The sequence below is a fragment of the Melanostigma gelatinosum genome, assembly GCF_949748355.1.
Source record: "Melanostigma gelatinosum genome assembly, chromosome: 14".
NCBI lineage: Eukaryota > Metazoa > Chordata > Actinopteri > Perciformes > Zoarcidae > Melanostigma > Melanostigma gelatinosum.
Window position 1 is genome coordinate 15,751,031 of NC_136647.1, and position 26,189 is coordinate 15,777,219.

At 41.7% G+C, this 26,189-nt stretch overlaps 1 protein-coding gene across 1 annotated transcript in view; it reads right to left on the reverse strand.

The window, feature by feature from the left end:
* The window catches only part of LOC306787575 (roundabout homolog 1-like), a 69,066-nt gene that overhangs the window by 40,243 nt on the left and 2,634 nt on the right, over positions 1-26,189 (reverse strand). The window contains exon 2 of the mRNA XM_079282755.1: positions 11,304-11,630. Coding sequence (XP_079138881.1) covers positions 11,304-11,630 — 327 coding nt within the window. The remainder of the gene's footprint in view (positions 1-11,303; positions 11,631-26,189) is intronic.

Genomic DNA, 26,189 nt, shown 5'->3' on the forward strand with positions numbered 1-26,189 from the left:
GGTTGGCATGCATGCCAACAACAACACATTCGCTTCGGGTATATATATATATATATATATATATATTTATATATTCTAATATCTTCTTATATTCTTGCTGTCACCTTTCTCTCTCACTCACACAAAGTGCCACTTATAAATAGCGTATGCCGAAGAATATAAGACAACAGACTGACAGCATTCCTACATCACACTCGCTGTCTCTGCACATGCTGTCAACAAACCTCAAGGAAGAAACTGACAAGACACGCAGGTGTCCGATGGCTATTAGTGTAAAAACCGCCCTCTTCTGTCAGTGAGGGTAAGCAGTTAGTGAAGCAGCTGTCAATTAAACATCTTCAGAGGCTTCTCACACCCTAAATAGAGAGTGGACGAAAAACGATGTGCGTGTCTGTGGTGGGTGGGTGTGTATGTTTTATCGCCTGTTGACATTCTGGTGCGAGACCTTTAGCATAAGACCTTTAGCAACTCATTTCTCATGGCATATTTGACACGTACATATTTTTGGTAGAGGCAATGACAGGGTTTGTGCCAGAAACGTCAGCAAGCAATAAAACAGACAGCAGAGGTGACTGTTGGGTGCAGAAATCCTGACAACAAGCATGACAGGACACAGCACACAATGAAAAACATGCTAACTTTTTCTGGGGCATTGTTTTAAAGTTCCATAGCATTACATTAGAAGAGAGAGGTTTGCTGGAATCCCAGTACCTGATTAATCCAATTATCAGTTCAGCTATGAGTCCCAGACATCACTCACTGCACATGAAACTCGTAAGCCTGTAATTAGCCAGCTCTGTTTGGAGACCATGGGGATAACATATAGGGTTGGAGCCTGGAAATGAATACCCTGCTTATGTATGTCTGTGAATCTTTCATGAGATGAAAAAAAAAAGAAGAAACCGGCCAGGTTACCGTCAATAAACTAGTCTGATGAAAATCTGATTCTGTACCAGGAGACACATTCAGATGCAAAATGTACAAAATGCATGGTGAGATCTGACAGAATGTACATCTCAAGAAAATACTAAAACTGTCAAACATATCTGATACTCAAGAGAGGATGAAATCACTTACTTTAGATGGCACGATCTGTCTTCCCTCACCTCCTCAGCTGAGTAGGGGAACGATAATCTAACGGTTAACTATGAGGCTGGATGCAAAGACACTCAGGTCGTCATACAATCAGTAAATAAACCACAAAAGGTGACAAGCATTGTTTAAATGTGCTATTGCTCCCATTAAATTCGCACATAAAAGTTTTATGTCATTATTTCATGTTATTACAAAGACATGAGTTCTTTGCTCTTTGTCATTTTAGTTGTATTTTGTTTCAGATTCTTCATTTGATCAACATACATTTATCCGTGTTATACGTTTATACGTGTATCCCGCCTTCAGCGCTGTATTTTATTCCGAGTGTTGTAACCTCACTGACCAATAAGACGGAAGCAATTCTTGGTTTGACACCACCCTTCTAAACATTGAAATAATGACATCCTATTTTGATTCAGAGAAGTTGTCATTTCTGCAGGCATTTTCCAATCCCTCAAGCAAAGCAGCAGTGGTCAGACAGACAGCTCCATTCTTTCGGTGGTAAACATATTATTCTGGTGGCAGACCAGTTGCTGACAGGTTGTCAAACAGTCAAATCAGTTGTTCTTCCCGCTGACCCCAGAGGCCTGGACAGAACTGCTATGATTACAGGCCCTAGAAACAACCAGAGAGCCCTGAGCTTCACTCCATCAGTGCAGGGCGGCAGTGTTAAGTCACGCATGACATTTACTGTCCTAAAACAAGCGAATTACATGACTAGAGAGAGGCTGATCAATTCATTTGCACTGTATACACACAATACCATCCAAACCCCCTTCCATTCTTAACTTTGAACACATATTATAGTCACATTACTCTGATATATGAGCTGTAAACTTTGGTCATTGGTCCTGTGTTTACGCATGTGCGAGTCTCTATATACAGATAGTGAAAGTGAACACCACTAGATTCCAACAGGAAACAGTTTCATTAGTATCATGCACATATTTCAATTTGACATTAAAACAAAAAATGATTGTGCAAATGATTTAATCGTTCTCCTGGAAACGCTATATATTACATTGCACCAAAATAATAATTTCAGCAGCACAACAGCATATTTGTCATGCTTGATTGTGATAAATTGCCAGTAGATTGCTCTTATGAAAATGATTTGAATCATGACGTGCTTTGCATAACTATTAAAGATATGGGTGGGGAGGTAACATGCATTTCCTGAATGCAGCGTGAAACAACACATCTTTATCTGGTTTTAATGTACATGAGTGGAGAGGCATTCATATGTGTGTAAATGGATGAGACGTCCCAGTCTATCTCTGAAGATTGTTTTAATTATCTACAGTCCCTCTTCAGTGTCTCTTGATTTCCCTTTACCTCTCAGCTTTATCCACTCCTGCTCTCAGTGCCTCATCTCATGCCGTCTGTATCTGCGCTTCTTTGTTATAGCCTTGGGAAGTCGGGGAGGAACAGTAAAAAGGGACTTTTCCACAGAGAAAAGCAGCGATTGAGTGAGCTTGTGCAAACAGAGAGGATGGTTTTATTGGCAGACGGAGTTTTGAATATTCTATCTATTCATACTCTATTGCATTTGAAGATCGTGTACTTTATTATATTTGAGAGGGTGAATGAAATTGAAAACCTACTTGTAAACATCTACCGTAATGGTGCTTGTAGATACTCATGACTAGATTGAAGGTTCTCTTTGGTCTCACTGTCCCTGCATCGCATAATAAAACTGAGAGCTTGAATATCGGCCTTGATAACACAGGGATAAAAAAGGAATGTGTTGTTTCTGGGTGTGGAAGGAATACGCCAGCTATGCAAACACAGAGATTGTGAATATTAATTATTACTGCATCCACACATAGCAACACAATTAATTGGAAAACATATTGAAATTCCTTATTTGAATCCTGCAACGTCAACATCACAAAAGGCTGTTGATGTTCAAAAGATAGAAGCTAGACGAAGCACGAGACAAGTGCAGACACAATGTTTGGCAATTTAATAAACTTCTGCTTTTTTTTTTTTACTCGTGGAACAAAATTAGCATTAAGAATTAAAATAGCACCAGTTGTTCAGTAAAGGGCCGCATCAAAATGAAAACAAACAGACGCACCCTCATTTTTTACTGGCTGTCTACTACTGTGCACCTTGCACAAAAAGAAATGCATACAATTCATATATACTGACAATAATGGGGAACACATCACTGGTCATCAAAGCTTTCAGTAAGCAGCTTCAACAACAGCGGCTCCATCAAAAAACTGTCTGAAAATTCTAAAGTATTCCCACAGGAGCGAGATGAAGCGATGCTCCAGAAGGAGGAGGAGGAGGCGGGAAATGGCAGAAAATGGCAGAAAATAGGGGATGCAGAACTGACAGGCAGGCACAGAAATGGTTGTAGTGCCTTGGAACTCTTCTCCTCATTTACTCAGCTCTCCATTGAGGAACCTCTCTCTCTCTCTCTCTCTCTCTCTCGCTGCATGTTGTATATCGCCACATCTGCAGCCTATTACAGAAGATACCAGACTCTTTGGTTGTGGCGGGTAAGCGGTAGGAACAATACTGCATAAACAGCCTAATACTCTGCTGCTGCACTGGCAACTGCTCACATCTCTGATTGCATGTGTCTGTGACTGCTTCTCTGTGGTGTCATTTTCTTGAAGTAGGCCCACAATATTGGAAAACAGCACTCAGCGAAGCCTGGTACATCTCAGATTGCCCTGAAATGTTTCTAAAAATTGTCCGGTTTCATTGTTATTCGTCAGCAGCCTCATTATTTATGTATGGGGTGCTTCTAGGCTCAAGTTTAGAATGTGATGTTTAATCAATATTCTCACCATATCATAAAAGTATTGCAGTTCATTACTATGTCTATGCAGATGACATGTAGCTTTATCTCTCAGGTAAACCAAACTATTTCATGTGGTTGGCCACATACTATTGATTTAATGAGCTTAGATTGATTGAATGCATCATCTGAAACCTGTTAAGTAATATAATGTATATTGACTGCCAGCCAGCACCAGGTTAGATATTTTAAACTCCAAATTAAGTCACATTTAGTCATCTCTACTTTCAGTCAAAAATAATGTCTGTTGAATAAAGAAGTAACGAGTAAGGACCACACAAACAAGTGGTATTTGTAGTTAAGTTTACGTTCCGTTTTAATGTGCTGCAGCTGACCAGCTAATTACCCATCTAGCCTGCATGCTGACGTTAGCAGTGCACTTTTCCTCCGGGAATTTGGTTGCTCGACAATGAGCTAAGGTGCAGAACAAGACGTGTGTTTATGTGTGTTAATTAGATAAGGACGCGACTTCAGCAGGGATGCTGATGTGGGTTGCTGTTTAAAGTGTGTGGCTCTTGTGTTGCGTAACAGGCTGCTGTCTGGTTTTCATTCAGGGCGTCTGCTTATGATAGAACGCCGACATTACAGCTTTTGGTTATGGATTGTTTTACTCAAAGGACAAAAATAAGACACGCATTTTCACAAGCAGACATGGAGGTTGTTGCAGAAACTAATCATGCAATTACATTTTTGTTGGACTTTAACTGTAAATTGGCAAAAATCCATTAATACATAATACAGCAGTGTATTTAACATTGTGTAAAGTATATATTTTCATCCTTGCAACACTTAATGCACACTAACCTTATATATTTATCTGGGTTCAATTGTGTAATCAGCTGATTAGTGACTTGATTTTGACACTAGCAATAATAGTTTAAGTTTAAATTGTGTATATATGAGGAAAGAGCCTCTCCGTTTTTGCGGCGGATACAACAGCAAGAGCAGTGCCGTAAGCCAAAAGCAAGCAAAGCATCTAAATCCAATGGCGTTATATTTACTTTATTAAGCAAAGACTGAATGTTCATTAAAAAAAAGGACATGTTTGTCCATATTGCTTCAAAACCTTGTAAAAACAAACACTGAGTTGAATTTCCGTGCAGTTTATCTGTCTGGTATTCATTCAGAATGTTTGATATGCTGGCAGTAACAAAGGTGTCCGTCTCTTCTAGATCACATAGGTTTTTTGATGAGCGTAATGATAGTCTAAGAAGTTGGCATTTTAATCATAAACACGAACAAACAATCATCAAACCACAATTACACAGTGCACATCTGGGAGTGCTCATTCTTCATCTTCACACCCTGAAGGGACTGTCAGAGTTGTACTGAGCTGGATTTATTTTTTTTTTAAACAGAATTGCAGTCAACTTCTACCGGGTGATGGGCAGAAAGCTTTGGGAAATTACAACTGACAAAAGGCTGAAATGAAATAGTGACACAACCTTTAACCCCTGGGGAAGACAGCATTAACCCCCGAGCACAGATATGGCCGGTGGGTGCTGTTGACTGTGGCGTTATGGAGTGACGGAAAGAGGATGGACAAAGCTAACATCTCAGCAAAAGCACAACCATCCCTCTTCCCTCAGTGACAGCAGGATTACTCAACCACGCTGTAAGCTCTTAATACATGCACACTGACAAATTCACAAGTAAAATATATGGCACCACTAGACATATCGTAGTTTATGTCATTACAGGGTTTGTTGCAAGTTGTGACTTGATGATAGGTTGTCACTGTTAATTAATTGCAGTTGCTTCGAAGCAGCTAAGCACTTAAGTCCTGGTTGTTTGGCCCTCCGAGAGGTTTCTCCTGCCAGGTTACAAATCGGCAAATGGGTGAATGAAATATATATGACATCAGAGTAACATGACACAGCAAGCACGGAGTTTTAATCGGAAAGGGATACAAATCTGGCTGCATTACTGCTCCGAGGCTGCAGGGAAATGCAACCAGCACCGAGGTTCAGTGCTGAGCGGGAAAGGGTGGGGGGGTTGGGGGGGGGGGGGGGGCAAACTGTGTCTCCCCAGCAACAACCAGAGCAGAATACATTCCTCAGAACAAAATGATATCCAACACGATGTGGAGGGGGGGGGGGGGGGTTGAATGTATAAGAAATGGAGAGACACCCAAAGCGTATACATAATATCACCCACATATGCACAGAGGGGCATACTGCGCACAAACGTCTGTCTTCAACAGACAGATTTGTTGATTTGACTCCCTCAGGCTGCTTTTCTCCTCCTGTGGCACGTCTGTCTCATCTCGTCAGCAACTTATACTCCAAAGATAAGCACACAAAGAGAAAAGTGGGAAGAAATGTGTGCGCGCACAACATGGCCAACAAAGGAGGCGTCATATGCCTGTAATGTGGAGGAACTTTTAGCAGTGGAGATATTTCACAAAGCCTGCCAGCTTCACACACAGAGCTAGACATTTATTGTATTTTTTTTTTTTGACAAGGCTAAAACGCATCCCGACTGCAAATTGAAAACTACTTTTGTAAAACACAACAAAGCGAGTTATAATTAACGGTATAATTCAGTAATCTGCCAAAGAGTGAAAAGATGTGAAGGTCAGTTCTTTCTGTAAAAGCAGCGCCTGTTGTTTCAGTTAAGACACATGTGCATACACTACGATCCACACACGCAGAAGGAACACGTTACATTCTGATACTATTGCCACACACCCAGGAGCCAGATGGTCTTTGTCAGAAGCTCTTGAGTACTTCCCCTCTTTTCTCCCTTCGCCGTGCCGCTGCGAGCCAAACAAACTCTTCCCCTACGTCCTGACAACGCTCAGCCGAGGGGAATATAGCGACGAAAATTGTTTAGACAATACTTGCAGTGCACTCTCCCCAGTCTCCAGACTGTAAACACAAACCAGCTGTCCCCGGAGTGCGATACTTATTCACTGACGGATCTAACCATAGGCCAACTGGGAGAGAACAAGGCAGCGGAAAACCGGATGAGGAACAAGAGGCCGGCGCCGCATTCACAGACTGTCACAGGCAATTGGGAGTAAACACTGATATCTGACGCTGTGGATGAAGAGCATTCGCAATGTGTCAGTGTTTGTCTGTCAAACAATACCACTCCTAGTCCTCAAGGAGAGAAAATGACAACTTTCCTGAGACGTACCGCTCTACTGCCACTTAGGATCTTTTATTGCTATTATCCAGAGTGACTACAGACGAGGATTCTGTCAGTGACAGTGACAGCCATTGGAAGTGGGGAGCCATTAGTTAATGGATAGGGGCAGGCAGGGGGGAAACATGACCTCTGAGAATCCGCCTCTCTCTCTCTACGCTGCCGTGTACATCTCCTGCACCCGCTCGTTTCCAACATAAGATTACAATCAAAGGGGAGCGGACAGGGAGGCGGACCAGGGGTTCCACCTTATGCTGTCAATCTCCCCGTCTGGACTGAGCTGCTCACATCCCATGATCCACTTCAGAGAGCGTGGTGTTGCAATGAACACGTCCGTCACGTTAATGCATTCATGTAATCACCACACGCCATCACATGTCTCTGTGACTGTCACTGGCTTTTCAGGATATGTATGGACAACAAAACCGCAGACATCTAAGATGATGAAATATGAATACATTTTGGAGATGTATGCTTTCAATAAACTAAGAAACATGTATTTGTAAGTGCCACATTGAGATGGATTTATCCACTATTATATGTCACTGATCTCATTTTAACAAGCAAAACCGCTGAGATGACTTTTCTCATGTGAAATATTGAATTACTTGGAGAAACCATGAGACGAGGAAGCAGGCCTTTTATAGGGACACAAATCTGGCTTGAAGCAACTGTGGTTCCATGTCTTCTGCAATGTGGTGCACAATCAAACCCAAATAAAGTCTTCCACATAAACATAATGTGTGCATGCGACCTGAAATGTAACAGGTATATATATATATATATGAACATGTACAGTAATGATATGGTTGATGTTTTTACTTTGACAACTGTGCCTTTCTCGTCATACGCTCTTATGGGTGAGCAGTCATGTGACCGGCTGTATCGTTGTCTTTCTCTGTGGCTCACATACTTCATCACTGCAGTGTTGTGGCTTCAGTCCTGCAACAAGCCTTTCCACTAGCAAATGGCAGTGTCCAATTAGTTTATGAATACAATGTATTCCTCTCCCTTACTGAACCTAAAAACAGGTCCACTATCCAATAAGCTTTAGAGTACACAGGCTGTGACTTTGCCTTCACCTCAATAAAGCGCTCCATGATTGAATCAAGTGGCTGAGGTCAATAGGACATATGTTCATTTCCCAGGGTCCTCCAGGGTCCCCACAGGCAGAAAAGAAAAAAAAAAGTGTCTTCTCTGACATTTATTCGATAGGAACTAAGTTATATGTCTTTTCTCCTTTTTTCCCTCATTTCATCTCCTTCACTTTCAGAAAGGGCTACACTCGTCTGTGTGCGTCTGTCTGTGTGTGTGTGTCTGTGTGTGTGTGTGTGTGTGTGTGTGTGTGTGTGTCTGTGTGTGTGTGCGTCTGTCTGTGTGTGTGTGTGTGTGTGTGTGAGCATGTTGTGTGCGCTTACACAGTATTTCAACCCTGTGGTCACGCTTGAGGCACCAGCACATACTACATCTGTCACTGTCTCCACCACGTCACCTCGATTTTCTGCAAACTAGTTTCACTTCTGTGCCTTGAAGGACAGACACTTCTTCCTCTCTCGCTTCTGTTACCGTCTGTCTCTGTCACTCCTTTCCTGCTCCCATCACACTTCCAGCCTGCCAGCCTGTCTTTTGTCAGCCGTCTCCCCACGTCTCATCCCCCCCCCCCCCTCGCCCTCCCCCTACTTCACCTCAATCAAAAAGCCGTTCGAAAAATGTATAACACTGTAAATTCATTTGGAATTGAGTTGGGGCTTTTATAAGTAATTAATTTCCGACTGTAGCTTTCACATTTACTTTGTTGATAAAAGATCAAATGACGAATGCTGCACCTTCTTCCCTGCCTCGGTAGCCGAGACCATGAACTCATCATATAGCTATAATGTGACAACATATTCGAGACAGCCAATCATGCATATTAACTATACTCTTTCACGTTGATGTCATCATATCTTCAGCAAAGTATTGTCTACATGCAAACATTGAATTCAGATTTGTTTAATGAAAACAATTCTTGACTTTAGCATCATGCGTGCATCTCAAGACTAAAACTCTTAAGACGTGCTACCGGCTATGTGAGGCTGTTCTTAGGTGCAGACGTGCTTTCAGTTAAATGCAGTGTGCAAAATACAGGGTACCGGTATCTCGTGGGAGTCCCACAGCCCTTGACTGTCTGCAATGTCCAGCAGACTTGATTATTCAAATTGCAAAACAGATATTCACAAATGTGAATACAACAAAATATATATTTTTTGTGGCGTTTCATCTTATATTGTATCGAATACCCGGTTGTTTCTGGTAGGGCCTTCTTCCGTGGGTGGCGCTGTTGGAAGTAGTCAACAAAGCAAATGTGTCAAGTGTCAAGTGTCATCACACAGTATTATTGCCTGAGCGATTCTAAGTGCCAAACATAACAAGTGAGACATGATGATATTTAGTGTGTGTGTGTGTGTGTGTGTGTGTGTGTGTGTGTGTGTGTGTGTGTGTGTGTGTGTGTGTGTGTGTGTGTGTGTGTGTGTGTGTGTGTGTGTGTGTGTGTGTGTGTGTGTGTGTGTGTGTGTGTGTGTGTGTGTGTGTGCGCACAGGCTGTTTGTCAAAGCAAATAATTCACGCAAAACAGCAACCGGCAAATGTCAGCTCAAAACCCAGTCATTATTTTGAATCAAGTTCTCTTCAGCCAAAGCAGCATTTAAGCAATGAAAACACTACCCAAAATGAACAACTATGCCATTAACAAGGTCTATTGACCGAGTGTGGCCCATCCTCCATTTAACACTCCCCAGATTCTCCGTCCTCTTCTAAACTCCCTAACTCAGCAGCATTTTGCCAAAGGGGCTTCTGTTTTACTATGGGTGACCCATGAATCTGTGTGACCTCTGAAGGATGAAACAGGGAGACATAATTCACCCAGGCAGCTTCAACAAGTCCTCTCTGTGTTCCCCCTCGCTCGACCTTAAACCTGACAGTAAATTTAGTGAACTCCAAGTAATAAACTCTCCCCCTAGAGGGCTGAGCGTCTTAGGGTTAGAGTGCTGATCGAGCATTTCCGCGATACGTTTAACCGTCCCTTTCATTATAATTCAAAAGGTGAAACGGATACTAGAGGGGCGCTATTATTCTAAAACCTTTTACGAAATATCTGGCCTGGAGGCCGAGCCTGGGTAGAGCTCAGAGCAGAGGATCGACAGTATGTGTGAGGGCATGGCTGTGGTTGTTAACCCTTGTCCCCAGCACTTCCTTCTTTCAGTGCAGTCTTCACTCTTGGTGTTTAGCAGATTCCAGTGTTTTTGGACTTGCAGAACCCGTGTCCTCTGGGATTCACAGACCATCTGTATTTACCCTGTTCTGATGGTCGTAAGCCCTGACCCTTTTGCCCTCTTTCTGATTCTACCCAAGCTTTATTCCATCAATCTAACTAACACATATATATACACGCATACATGTTTGGCTGCTGCATGCAACCTGACAGATTCCTGCCTCAGACATACTGCAGTGAAAGGCTGTTTAACTGGCAACACCACACACTTGACACTTACAGCTCTGCGATTCAGCGAGTTGACACTGTCACCTGTTGTGCACTGAGCACTTGTTTGAACCTGGAGACTAAAGCAGACACACAGCTGCTGCGTGTCCGACAGGTGGGTCGCATAGTAATCTTCCACCTGTCCCTGCACCATAAAAAAATGACCCATATTGGAAAGAGAGTAACACAAGTAAACAGGCTTTTTAGATTATTTCTTGTCAAATTAGATCAATGCAATGGGTTGAGTGAAAGTAAGAAGACACACAGTGCGAAGTAAATTTAACAAAGACTGTGATACACTTCATGAAAGTTATTCTTTCTTTAGGATTCTATGAAGAGGATTATCTAAAGGTTATATTGAGGAAATATTTTTCAAAAGAAAGCTGCTTACTTTCTTTGAAGATGGATATTAAAATCACCACTTTCATCATGCACTTTGACGGATTGTGAAATCAATTAAAATTCTGAAAAGAGCTGAGGCAATTATTATCTGCATCTTGTGCTTGGGCATAAGCGAGAGCTTCTTGGTTATTCTTGATCAAAGACTGAGCAATCTGGTACACTTTTGATTCTAATGTTGGACTGTGGCCATTTATATATTAGGTGCATTTGCGGGTGATCACGCCCTGCTGGAATAATGTACATGTGTGTGTTGCGTCGTTTTGAACATCAAAGCTATAAGCACTACAACATGTTAACACTAACACATGGGGCAACAGAACTTACTGGCTACTTCCAGGGATGCATTGTGACTGATCGCCTGGCCCAGATAGTTTCGGGCCACACACACGTAGCTGCCATCGTCGGGCTTGCTCCGTCGTCCGTGGATGATACGCAGGAAGAAGAGGGACCCGCTGGGCAGCAGCATGCGGTGGGAGCGGGGGTTGTCGCGGTCCGTCTCGACGCGCTCCCCGTCTTTGGACCATTCCACCGTTGGGGTCGGACGGCCCTCGGCCTTACAGTTGAGAGTGGCCGGTTCCCCTTTGGACACAATGAGGTCAGAGGGGTGCTCCACTATGCGGGGAGGGAAGTCTTCCTGGCGAAGACGAGACCCTGGAGATGAAGAGAGGTGCAAAGGTGACATAAGCAAAGAGGAAAATGAGTTCCTGGTATACACTTTACTGCTGTATTGCTGTAATGCAGTACATGGAACTTACTGCATTTGTCAATTGAACACAAAAAACACACCACAAAGAGGCATCGTACAATGTATCAAATAATCCTTCCATGCAATAAAGAGGAGTATTAATCAAAACAGCAGCGGCTCTAAAGGAATTATACAAGTCACGGTATTATTGCTGTGCAAGTGCCTCGTATTAACAATAATCCTGTTTGACAATATAATTACCACACAATCGCATGTCGCTCATGAAATATTTGGCTTTTCTTTCAGCAGTTGGAATCCCATGAGGCATTGTAAATTAAAAGAAAAACAATGCCGACATGTGAAATCCTCGGGAAGTAATATCTTTCAAATACATGTCTCCCCTTAAAACATGTATTTGCAAAGAAATATTTATATGCGCTTCTTGAGACGAGCTTCAAGGCTGAATTATAACAGGATTATGGTGTTATCTATGGCTCCACAGACACAATACTATAGACAATGTCTGAGTTCTTTTCACCAATTTAAATATGCAGTCGTTTTTTAAATGTGTCTGAAACTTTCGCTACCGAAATAAATATGGTGGAAAATCTCATTATAAGCCTGGCAGTGTATTTTCCATAGATGCCAGTTCCGATATTCTGAGCAAAAGTGAAAGGATACCCATCCTCAGCCATCCCTCCCTTTCCTCCACCCTACTGGAGTATACATTTATTTATGCTTCATGTTCACCATTTGGAGCCAATTTCACCACGGCCTCGAGTCGTTAAACCGGCCATAGAAATACGAATCAATACCACCAACCATACTCACACTAACGACCACAAAATCACCTCTAATCCCTCATACACCGTTGAGATGTCAGTCATGCTGGTGTTGTCAAAGAAACTGTGTAACAATGAGTCCCTGTGAGCCAGAGGACAAAGCAAACCTCCCTAATGAGATCCAGGTACACAACTCCAATGCCTCTGCACGTCTTAAATTCCTTCCATCTCTTTCCAAGCCCCCAACACAGTAAAGCCAGCTCCAACCCTGTCCCAACACACACCCTCAGTCATTTCTCCTCCGTTTTGTCCTTCCAGTATTGTGAGAATGCTGGAGAATCTGGTGTGGATTCCACAAAACAGCTGCAGGCATCAGTATTTTTCCAGAAAAAAACAAATTTAAAATCGCCTTTAATTGCAGAAGCAATTTTGCTAAACATTGCTTACAACCCGAGAGAGAGAGAGAGGGAGAGAGAGAGAGGAGACGACAGAAATGCGGCATCAATGTCAACCACTGTTTACTTGTTTTATTGCTGTGGGAACACTTCTTTCATGCCCCTGCAAACACTAGCTTACACAGTCTTCAGCAGGTCACGCTTTAATGTGCCAATGGTCCTGTAAAGCAGATAATCACCACCGTGCAAGACAGTGATGAGCTCCTACACTCCCTCTGAAACCAATAAATCCCACGCAGACAAGTGTTTACCCAGATAGATAACACCTTGCACATTGTGGAATGGGTGAGAATTTGATCCACTGCATATAGTGTGATAGAAGTTTGGTGTGTTTGCACAAATCTATATTTACTATCTTTTCCAAAATCCTATTAAGGAGAAATGTGATAGTATTTAAGAGGTAGAGTGCAACGTACCTCACTTACACAAAAAGTCAGGAACAGCGTTTGACAAGTGAAAGTGGAAAACTGAAAGGTGCTGACATTTTAATGTGTTGCATTCAAAAGCTCCATATTACCTGCATGGTAGCAGTCTGACTTAATGGATGTGGACTGCTGAGATAAGCCCTCCCACTGCCTGACTATTATGTTCAGTTTTGTTTTTTGGGGGTTTTTTTCCTACCATTTGCTTCCTTGGTCTGCTTTTCCTTTAAATGCTGTCAAGTGGTCGACCTACCGTAAAGGCTACATGCTGATGAATACAATAAACTGCCAAAAAGTTGAACTGGACATGCAGGTAATTACCCTCTATACAATGCTCCTTAGTAACACCTCAGAGCACTATACAAAAAAAGCACCAGCAGGACCTTTCTTTGCCCCGGCACAGTAGGGATGGGCGATACCACACGTTTCTATTTCGATACTATACCGATGTCTTTTGTCACAGTTTTAACGATACGGATGCCGATCATTTCCTAGATGGGATTGTGATTTTTTTTAAATAATGGCAATTGTTTTGAAAAAAATTAAATATATCACTACACTCTCAGGGAATTCACACCTCTTATCGGTCATTAATAACACATTTATTACAAAAGCAAATATAAGTACAATTCAATTTAAAATGTTTGTGCCACTAAGTACATAAAAAGGAAAGTCCAGTATTTTACAGAAATACAAATTCTGTAAAGATAACACGATTGGTTGTGACAAAATGTGAGTCATTATGTCAGCAAAAAAATTAAAGTTATGTTTGGAAACAGGGGATCACTTAGGTTTTTAGGATTCATCCTCTGGGTATCAATATCTGCAGCACATTGGTGGGCCAACCGAGCAACATTTTTGGGATTTTCTTTAGTAGCTATGAGCAATAAATTTGGTGAACAGATCTCTTCAACAGCACAAAGCCAGGTTGAGACCGTGCTGCCAAGATGTTGCCTGAATGAAAAAATTACCTTTCACTTATATTGCAGATAAAGTTCTGAAGCATTTCAAAAATGAGAAAAATAATCTTAAACCACATAAAAAAGCAATATGTATGGCTCTCTAAACCAAAAAAGAATAGAAAGGCTAAACCACCCATGTAGCTTCGTGCAAAAATATGCGGAAGCATTTAATTTCAGTACAATTTTACACAGAGTCTTAACAATTAAACCCATAACCGAACAATATAAACATTGGTGGCCACTGTGGCCTTCGGTCACACATGCTGCCTACGTTTCCTAATTGTGTTGGGCTGATGCCTAAGGGTCCATGCAGCTCCCTAAGCTCCCTGGCATTACAGAAAAGGCAATATCAGCCCACCACAAGTGGGCCCCCAGAAGACCGGGCTTTATCTGCAAAGGGCCAGCCGCCAGCACACAATCAGTATGCAAAAACATGCCCGCAGATGCACAATGGAGTACATACGTACACACCAAAGGTCATTTGTAGCACCTGTGCCCCTACAAATATGTATTTGTCTGTCAGTCATCCCAGAGGCAGTTCTGTTGTCTTGTGAAGATCTAGAGAGAGAAGAGCAACCATGAAAGAGAAAGGAGCATTTCTGTGTAGTTTTGTGTCAGTCTGTGAGAAAGCAGGTGGGTAGAGAGAGAGAGAGAGAGAGAGAGAGAGAGAGAGAGAGAGAGAGAGAGAGAGAGAGAGAGAGAGAGAGAGAGAGAGAGAGAGAGAGAGAGAGAGAGAGAGAATTAACTAAAATGAACAGAAAAAAAACGTAGAAAGCCCTAGTATGGCGGAATAACAAGCTAGGTATTTTGTATTTTATTCCAGTATAGGTTTGGTGAATAAGTGAGTAAAAAAAAGAAGGCATGAGGGGATAAATTAGAGGAGGAAAGGAGAGGTGATAAAGGGGTGTGGTAGGGGATTTGAAACAACAAATCATGCAATCTGAGAATCTAATAACTGAATGTGACAAATGAGTGTAATTTAGGGCAACGTTGGTGGTCTTGGATCGACCTACCCCCGTGTCATTTACAGTACAGTGCTGCATGTGTTTAGAGTGCATGAAAGGAGGCTACTATGACTGTTTGGAACCAAACCAAAGAAATATACAGTGAAAATATCACATTTCATAATCAAATTAGGTTGGTGCACTGAGGTCACACTAGCTGTCAGCTCAGCATGAAAAATTATCCTTTCGAAAAGGTATAAGACTTCAGAGAGGCTGACAGACGCATGGACACACACACACACACACACGTTGCTGAAGCATCACTTGGAGACTAGTTTTCACACTCGGACTCAAAAACCTTGAAATTCACATTTTGAAGAATGTGCACAACTGGCTGTCCGTGGTTTTCCCAAATGTATAAGTACAAGAGACGCGGTGAGCGACATTTATCAATGCAAAATGCTGTGGACTGCCACCCTTTGGTGCTGCTGACATCTGTGTGACACAGCCGGTCTGCTCAGTGACTCTGAAACCAAGCCTACCAGAGCCACAGTGGTGGAAATGGTAAATCTCCGCCCGAGGTACTGTGGGATTACCTGTGCTCGAGTGCCACTGTGAAAGAGTGGCAGTCAGGCACAGGCCGATTTTGTCGGGAGGCTTAAGAGTGTGCAGTAAGTGGAACAGCTACGTCTTGTTAAGGAAATCCCTTTTGTTTCAGTCTGTAAAAGTCATTTAGTTTTCTGTTTCGTGACCCGCGGGCTAGATCGCGGATCAGCCCACACTTTTAATGGCGAGACAGAGATTTCCGGAAGCTTCCGAGTTCAAAGCAGCACTCTTGTAAGTCAAATGACACCACGTGTTTGAACAGACAGCGATCCAAGGCCAGATGAACAAGGGAGATATCAAGACAAGACCCACAACTAAGATTTAGAGGCTTACGGAGCATTTGAGAGACAGAACTGACAAGTTACACAGAGAAACGAAAGACCACCATAGCACGCCAAAGAGCACTGCAGTGAAATCCTCAACTGAACTCAGTAAACTACCAAAGTTGTTTTATGTTTAGTTAGCAGTCAAAAATCAATAATGTCATTTTGAATTAGAACGGCCAGCAAGTGTTGCGACAGATGTTGGCACTTTTCCACCTTTGTCCTGACATACAATGAGAGTAGACAATCACACAAAAGAAAGTGGGTTGAGAGTGACTTCATATTGCAGAATGAATCATGTGTCTGAATAACAACTGAATGCCGTCAGCATTGCCATCCTAAAATACACTTCACAGACCCAGACTAGACAGCCTTCTGACTCTGTGGAACTTAACTCGCAGCAGCAAAGTATTAGTGTGACAAGCGGGAGATATTACGCAAGTGTCGTGCATCACTGCACCACCTTTGGTATTTTAAGCACATCTGATTCTCCAGAAATGCCAGCAAAACATCCAACAAATCCTCCCTTCTAAGGCCAAGTTCTGATTAATGTGGATTGGGCCCTACATCAAAGCGGCTACAAGGGAGACCAGAGACCTGTTTTATAACACTGTGCAGAGTCGATAATAAAAGGCTACGCACACTCACGAAAAAAGCACAAAAGATGAAACGACAGTAATACTTATTTTAAAAACCACCCGCATGCTAACGAAAAGTTTTCTCAACATTGAAGCAAAATTAGCTGGAAATAATGAGCATACAAAGCTCCCCGGGTAACTTTAACAAATTAGGAAATAGTGTGCATCAGCTGTTTGCAATATGCTTCACAAGGATTGGCTCATTCAAAGCTGTGCGGCTAGTCACGTCCAATCGTATTCGTGCAGGGCGGACAGTATAACCTTACACTTATCACTGCTCTCCAATGATTATGATGAAACCCGTTTGCTGCAGAGGCACCCTCCGCCACGCCAACCGCCTCATTATGTGGTATTTCAAGTTGACTTCACTGAGATTTAATGTCCGTGCATTTGTTTATGAAGGGGGGTTTGCTGTCTCAGCACAATCCTCATCGCTACTCAGATACATGATCGGTATAAATGTGAATATTCATATTAACCAGCTTGCAATTAAATCACTTCATTATAATGCCAGAATACACAAAACAGAAAAACTGCACAATGGCTTTTGTTGCTACGAAGGCTGAGCATAGATGGTCTACTGTTCTGGTGGTCATAACCATTTAAACAGTGGTTTTAATGAAAAACACATCATGCCACTCGAAATTTGAGTATAAATAAATAAAAAGATCATGTTTTATATTTCTACATTAAAAGAAATAGTTCAACAATTTGGGAAAAACAGCTATTTGCTTTCTTGCAGAGAGTATTAGCGTCTGCTGGCTTTTGCTTCATTTCTTCATTGTAAAGAGAGAGTGACATCTATCTTCTCATTTAACTCTCGCCATGAAAGCGCATAAGACATAGTTTCCCGAACATTTGCGTTATTTCTTTAACACAGAAAAAAAAGTGGACTCGTTGGAAAATAAACCATTTGTGTTGCTCATCCCTTGGAGAGACAGATTCCAAACCTGCACGCATTCATTTGTAAAGTAAAACACAGGGAACCAAAAAAATTCCAGACATTCTTTCTCAGACTGTATAAACTACAATTAAGTGGAACAGTTGAACACTGTCATTCACTCAAGTATGTAGGGGAAGGAATGTGAGTGCGCTTCTATGTCTGTGTGTGGCAATAAGGAAAAGGTGTCTGCAACCACACTCTCTCTTAGATTGCGCTGACGCATTTGATCGTCTTAAATTGCATTTGTAACGGGGATTTTAATCGCATGGAAGTTTTGAAAAACTTGAATGACAACACTACGAGGTTCTTTCTTCTGGCACCCTTCTTAACAACACAATGCACAATGACGCAGTCTGCAGAGAGGAGAGTCAAGGTCGTGGACGTGATAACGCCTCCCAACTGCAGCGCGCCCAGATGTTCAGGGGAAGATACCAACTGAGTGGGAAAGTGCTCGCAAGCTTTAACACACGAGTGGCTTAAGATTTCAAATTAAAAGATGCAGGGAAAGATTTTGAAAGAGCTAAATTCAACTAACGACTGTTTTCAATAGCAATTCATCTGTAAAATGTTTTTTAGGATGAATCCATTAATTGTTATCTAGAAAATAGTGAAAAATGGCCATTACAATTTACCAAAGCCCAAAAATAATGTCTTCAAATAACTTGTTTTGTCCAAGCAACATCCCAAAACAAAAAGATTTTCTTTTTCATTTACATTAAACAAGAGGACAGCATCAAATCCTCACATTCTGAAAAGCCTAAACAGTAACTGTTTAGCAGTTTTCCCTAAACAATACAAAAAAAGACTCAAACGATGAATACAGTATGCAAATTATCGATCTGTCGATTGAATAATTGATTCATTGTTTACATTAAATTGCTTCATGAAGCTCCTTCTTTGAGAATTGTGTGCAAATATTTATGTTTCCATGAAGTCGGTCACCTAATTGTTTTCCTTTTGTTTTGTTTTTTTGACTGCGCAGTAATATAATCTTGTGAAAAGAAAATCTACTTTGTGTTGTCAGCTGTTAAATGCTGGCGGGGAAGGTAACAAGCAGTGAATTCCCCTGGGCAGATTCAAAGCAGAACATTGCTGGTACACGATAAACATCTGAGCCAACTAGGTCACCATGGACACTTTAACTGGAGAATAAATCCATCAGGCTGTCAATGACGCACAGGCTGTGGTCTCAGTTTGTTTCTTCAAACCCAAAACAAACTGCATTTTTCATCCTTGAAATGTTTAGATTTGCTCAAACTTGCCTTGAAACTAACTTACTGGTAAAGTGCGCACAACATATCCGCAGCTATGATTGTGTCAACATGTTCAGCATTCTCAACATGTTTTTTTCATACAGTGTACATTGATTTGAAATAGGAACCGTTAAGCTAAGCGTACCTCTTGTATTTCTGATGAGAAACACAAGTGTCTGGAAAGGCCAGCAGCCCATCTGAGAGGCTTATCCTCACTCCATTAAATGTTCAGTGGAAAGTAAAGAGGCGGTACAGGCCATTGATTATCACTCAGGCAGAGCTTGAAAGTCAAACTTCCCATGAATAGACACAGAAGTGGCCAAGGATTAGTTTGTTGTTGTTAAAAAATAAATAAAGACTATGAGTGATTTAATACGTTTGCCTTATCTTTGCATCAGTTTAAAGTTCCAGTATTTAATATAATCGGTCAAACCGACTGTATAACGTGTGTTTGACCATCTGTACTTAATCATGTTTCCTTCATCTCCTTCGAGGCATATAGAGTTATAAACCTTGTAATTTAAAACGTTTTTGCAACACTAACATTAATACATTAATATTACATTAGCTTCATGCTGCGTCAATGCATGTCACAAGTGCATGTCTGCATGACCTACATTTATTTTCGGTCTTAATTGCGCCCCTGGTTGTGGCGGCCCAGATGTGAACCGACTGTCACACTGTGCAGGGAGAGAGACTTTGCCCTGAGCACAAAACCCATCTACAAAACTGAGGCCCTCTCCCAGGACTTCTTCTGGTTACCGAAGTCCCACTTCATGAATATGTGCATGCCAACAGACACAAACATTTATTGGATTACACAGCATCTCAATACCAACAGACACACAGAAATTCAAACACAGCTCAGATTTGCCACTAAACCGCTCTTCTGACTCGAAATTCCTGTCTCTTTAATGAAGAGGCAGAATGAGCGGCCACGACCCGGGATGTTTTTGGACTGCACTGACACGATTGTATCATATTACAATGTACAATATGAGCATAATGGTCGAAGAGGACATTGATAAGAGGATGCATTCATCCACAGGAGACCAGACGTTAGTGCTGTGTGGGTTCACTCAAACTTTGCCGGCAATGTTAGCTGACCCTTCACTAAGACCCGCCCCTAAAACGCAGACTGGCCAATCATCTATCTTTCTAGTTGAATTCCATTTACAACTGACTTGCAAGTAATCGTTTGACACTTTGGAAAACATGATTGCTTTCTTGCATCGAGTTAAAAGAAGAAGAATGATACCACTCACTGTTAAGTGTGACGCTAGAGCCAGGGGACAATTAGCTTAGCTTAGCATATGTCCTCAAAGATTATAAAAAGGAAGCAAATTTCCCCAAACTACTTCTTTAAAAAGGCATCTTTGGTTCCTCTTTCTGATAAGAATTGCAGATTGCAAAGAACATCACACCCTCTTGTGATACTGATATCCAGCTATGCGAGCTGCCTGCCACCTGTTTCACTTGGTAACATCTGTGCACAAAGAATTCATGCAGGGTAAATAATATTTACACATTCATGTACAAATGCCTCTCTGTCCACATCAGAGGCAGCCTGACCGACACATTCTTTTCGTGTCCAACTGTGTCCCCTCGCAATCAGAATCTTGGATCAAAAGTAATGAAATGTATCAAAGAGAAATAGATTCATGAATATCTATGAGATGTATGTGTGGCATTCTGCACAAGTAAACACACTAACCTGACATTGCTTACAAGGAAAGAACACTCAAATGTCTTTTGTTGTTTCTGAAAATGGTTTAAATTCTGAGGCAGCAGTCCGACTGTCTCAAACACAGCAGCGGGTGTCCGACACACTGGCAGCAGTCATGCCAAGGAGACGAATGCAAATCTTATCAAAACACAGCTGCTGCTGCTGCTGCTGCTGCTGCTGCTGCTGCCACATTGCTACCTTTTGGAAATTGTCTTCATTTTAACCATTAGATCTTCCTGCACTTGCAGCATTCAGTGCTTACAAAATATACCTCTTGATATCACCCATTCCAAAGATTCATGTCTTAAAACGATGATACGGATACCAATCGCTACAGATTAGGATCATCTTCATGTATGAACGCAGTCTATAAGAGGAAACATCACTCGTGTAAAGTATATGGTATATATTTTTCCAGACACTAGTCTATCAACACTGCCTGCAGAGAGTGGCAATAAAGCACTGCAGGGGGAGAAGAAGTCAGAGTTCAGCGTGGAAGAGAAGCGGCTCGAGGAAATCCATAATATTCTGACCTCTCTTTTCACCGCAAAGCTGCTCGTGTCAATCACTTCGACTGGGCAAAAAATATCATTTTAACTGTGTCTTGACAAATTGCTTTTCACTTCGTTTTGCTACGAAGGAATGAAGCGTACGGACTTCAATCCCTTTCTCTATGAAAAGTATCAAAGCTTAAACTCCGATAAGCTTTTCCAACAGATTTCTTTTTTTTTTTTAAAGGTGATTAAAACAGCTCATCTGGTAGTAATTTCAGAACTTATCTGTATGAACAGCTTTTTATTTGGCTCCATTCGTGGTTGGTGCTGTTGATCACGCGTGTTGGCTGGGGTTGGTTGTTGACGTGAGGGATACAGTCAAAGCCCAGCTTTCCAGCTTGGTTTGTTGTGTGGACTGAGTTTGAGGGTACATGAGGTGTTTCTGCGGTAAACTTTGTGTGCTCTAATAAATTGCTTTAAGGATGAAAAACGGAGCTTGCAATCCGAAAACCTTGGCAAAAGTTGTAATGAGCTGCTGGTTGAAGAGAGGGTCCACTCGACTGTTCAATGTAATTGCAATGATTTGCGAGAACAAGCTGAATTCAACAATTTGTTATACCTCTCACTGCCAAACCAACACTGTTTGGAATAAAGCAGGCATTGAAAGTCTGGCTACAGTCCACACTTGATACCAATCTTGCATGTCACAATAAAGCCGCTGTTTGAAGTGAGCGAAACAGTGCAGGTTATTTGGTTGATTGGAAGCAGTTCTTATTGCAGTGGGAAATCACAGGCTACGGGAACGAAATGCCTGTGAAATGAATGGTTGTCTGGATTTTTGTTTTATCTCCGTGTTCATATTCTGAACATGAGTTAATTACTGTATTTCATCACATAGCCACCAAAGACTGCAGATGTCTTCCCTCTTCCTAACCCCTTGATACTATCCCAGTCCACACTTTTTTCCCCTTCTTCCTCCCTCATTAACCTGAGACATGTAAAAAGAATAAATAACATGATGTATAGTGCCACTCTGCAACCTCTAATATTGACTTGCAAAAGAGCGCCTCCAGCTACATCGTCACCCAGGATGCATGGGAGAAATGGACTGCAAGAAAGTACAGCCTGGATTCAAGATGCTTTTTTTCTTTTTTTTTATTAAATAAGTTGTATTCACAAAGATTTTAGAGTTCAAATAGCAGATTGAAAATGTGTAGAATGTTGAGGACTGTGGGGCAGAAATTAAAGATTAAATTGTGAACTGGTCAGCGTGACATCAAAAGTAGCATGGGTAATCAATAATAGTAGAGGTGAAATACAATCAGAAGAGCGTAGGATATTGCAAAATTGCAGTTACTATAAATGAAATAGATCATGCATATCATAATTCTATTACATACTGTTAGATTAGCTCTTAAAACATATTACATTTGCTTGTTAGATGCCAGTAATCACTGTCTCAATCAAGCCAAACACAAATGTCTACTTTACATGATTAAAATAAATGTCTCTTCAATTCATCATGCTGAATGAGGAAATTAGCTTTAGATACTAAGAATAAACCAAACTGATGAACAATGAATACCGGTATCTGTCTTGGCCAATATCTCCTTCTAAATCTGCATTCATAGTGCGCAACATCATTCCATTCCTACATAATTCAAATGTCTCCCACTGGCTCTCCCTCTAGCTAACGAGACTGTATGTCAAAATGCTCAACATGCTTTGAGAGACATTCCAACGCCAGCCTCTGGTTAATGAAGGTAACATTAGGTCCTCACACTGTAATAACAAGGTCAGTCCTGAGGGCATCGTGCTCTTGCTGGCTCGCTCTCTTCATCATCGCTGAGGTTCTTGGGATATAATGAGCCAAGTGAAGGACTGGGTCTGGTTTGGGTGTGTTCTGATCAAGGCTGTCAGAATAAATTACAATGTAACAATTTCAAAGACATGTCATGAAAACAAACCGGTTGAATGTGTGGAAAAATGATTCTCGATTAATGATTTGAACGGTCATTTGAACTGAAGGCACCAGTGGCTTGGCTAATCGATTCTACAAGCCGAGTCACTGGGAGCGTATTGATTCTATTGACTATTAACCGCCTGACTGGAGAGGAGATGAAACCTCGAGAAGCATCTCTGAGGTTATAGTATTACTATGACCTTTAAAGCTGTCCTTTCAAAATAAGAAGTGTCCCAATTACTCTCAAACCCAAAATCCTTAAGGGACTACAGCATCACCCTTGAAGCAACTACTGGAGCACCTCAATCGTTGCCAGCACGGACAGAAAAGTTGCATAAGGCCACAAATGAACAACAATTTGTTTCAGAGACACAGTTTGTGTACGAAAGAAAAAACGTCCATCTCGATTATCAGAGTAAACAAGAAGGATTCATAAATGCACTTCAGGTGTGGGATGTCTTCACAATTAGCCTACATATAAAATCCCAAAACTACAAAGAGCAGATTCATTCACAGAAGTAATTATCCGAAGCGCCTCCAGCCATAGCTGGACACTGACCTCAGAACAGTAAACTGAGGCCAAAGGAGTACAAACAGCCCGGAGAAAACCACAAACCCACGGAATATCTGAGTTTAGAAGCTATAGCCATAGGCTCAATGTCTGGTGTTGGGTCTGTAACCTTAATTTAGTTTCCACAGTAGTATGATGTGATCTGTATGAAAGAGTGTCAGAGCAAGGCACAAGAAAAGGAAACGAGAGGAGGAAGATTACGGTTGAACTTTCAGTGTTACAGCCAGGCATTGCATTTTAATCAACATGTTGAGAATAAAGTAAAAATGTTGACGATAAAGTTCAACTGTAAAATATTATGTCGAAATACCATTTTGGTAAAAATGACGAAAATTCAGCAAACTGTTGATAACAAATAAATAAAAACTGCTAGCGTCAGCGCAAAACTGAAATTTCGACTTTATTCTCGCCATTTCGCCATTATTCTCGAAATGCTGAATAAACAATAAATCTTCCGAATCAAATGTTTCCCTTTTGTCTGGCTCGAATACTAAGTAGTTCCGTGACACAAGGCACACAACCACGTTTTATCAGCATGAATAAGAAATACTTAAATGACAGAGTAATTTGGTCAGTACAAATTGTGTCTGCTTGATTTAATACATTGTTGAGGTGGCAGTGACCATGAAACTTCAACTTTAATATTCGTATTTATGTTCCGCTTCATGCTTTTATAAATGTATCGTAAAAAGTCATAAAGTTGTTTTTATCCTGCAATTTCGATATGAATTGGTTCAGCTCATGCTGGAGTTGTTGTTGCACCGAATGAAAACATTGTGCTGTAATAAGAGCTTGACGATGAAAACAATTGTAATGGCAGAATGAACAAATGAACCGTGATTCTATTTTTACAGAGATGAGTAGAAAAGGTTGAAGGATGTAGTCTGGGTGTGGGAGGATCCTTCAGGCAAGGAACTCGCTACCTTTGTGGGGCGGGCAGATGGTTATTGATCCTCCTCAAAATGAGGAATTGTGTGTGTGTGTGTGTGCCGGAGTGTGTACGTATATGTAGGTGCCTGTGAGGTGTGATGACCTGTGAACTCCAGGCCCACGGGCGCTTGTTAAAGCTCTCAGTAGCTTCCCTTCCCCAGGGTTGGCAACCACACTCTGCCTCACAGCGCCACAGGAAGCCGGTGCGTAAACAAGAGAGGCAATCGTGAATCACAGCTTTCGGTACACAATCCGAAAACACACATTAAAAACAAGCTCACGCAAACACCATTACATATGCATTCATGCATATTCAGTCGGAAGCAAACAATCGCAGCAACATCTGCTGGGGTTTGAGAGACAAGAGAGACACGGCCTCAGTTTTCTCTACCAGAACAGTTCCCGGGGGACGAAGTTCTCATGAGAGTTTGTTTGGTAATGATGACCTTAGAAACACCTGTGTCAAACAAATATTGCTTCGGCATGACTTCATCTTAGACACAACACATAATTTAGGGTTTACAGGTGTTCGGCCCATTTAGCTCTTTAAAAATAGGAAACACAGAAACGGCTTTCAAAGTCAAGACATAAACCTCAACCCAGGTTTGATGGATCCTGAGAATGGATGAGAAAGAATGTGAATTGCTTGAAAGCCTTAAAGCCATTTAAAGCAACAACAAAAAAAAGCATTGTGTGCCAGGGTCACTGCCAGCACTAAAGAATGAAAGAATACATGCTAAACTAGCAACTAGTGCACCTTTCTTTAAAAAAAACTAAAAACAGAGTGGTTTCTGCAGATTCTCAGTATGAGTGAAGCAGAGAAGGGCCACACCCTGCATACATTTCTTAAAACTCTGTTCCTTATTCCTATCCTTCACGTTGGTGCGTTCAAAGAAATAAACAACGTTGATGAAGATGCTCGATATCCAATCTGTTCTCCAGTGAAGCTTGTGAGATGCATTAATTCCAAGGAAGAAAAGAAGGAATTTGACAATTTCATCCAACCAACAAAGGAATTCTCGTCGGCATGAGAAGATGTCCCATCAGCCCCATCATCCATGGCGAAGAAGTCCTCATTAGCAGCGGGACTCGGCTCATCACTGTCACCACCACAAAGACTAGAGGCGACACAGCAGGCCGGCTTCCCCCAATCAAGCCATCATCGCTTAAAGTCCAGCGCTCTGTAACAAGTGCCGTGTGGTATTTTGGGTCGCAACAACAGTCAACCTCTTGCAGCCAGGAGTGTCAGTCTCCCAAAGCACCATGAGTAGGTACATGTGAACTCTGACCTGTGTGCAACTAACTCCAGCAGACCGGCCAGATGTCTCAATCAGACAGTTCCCAATGGGGCTGCTGCACACACCAGTGATGGAATTAGGCTGTGTCCTGCAGGTCTCTGAGCCCCTCTTGTACTTACTTCTTCACTGATAACACATGGACGAGGGGGGTCTGTAAAAGGTAAAATAAGCCTCAGAGGGGCCTTGGTTTCTTATTGCTAAAGTAATTAGCCTAG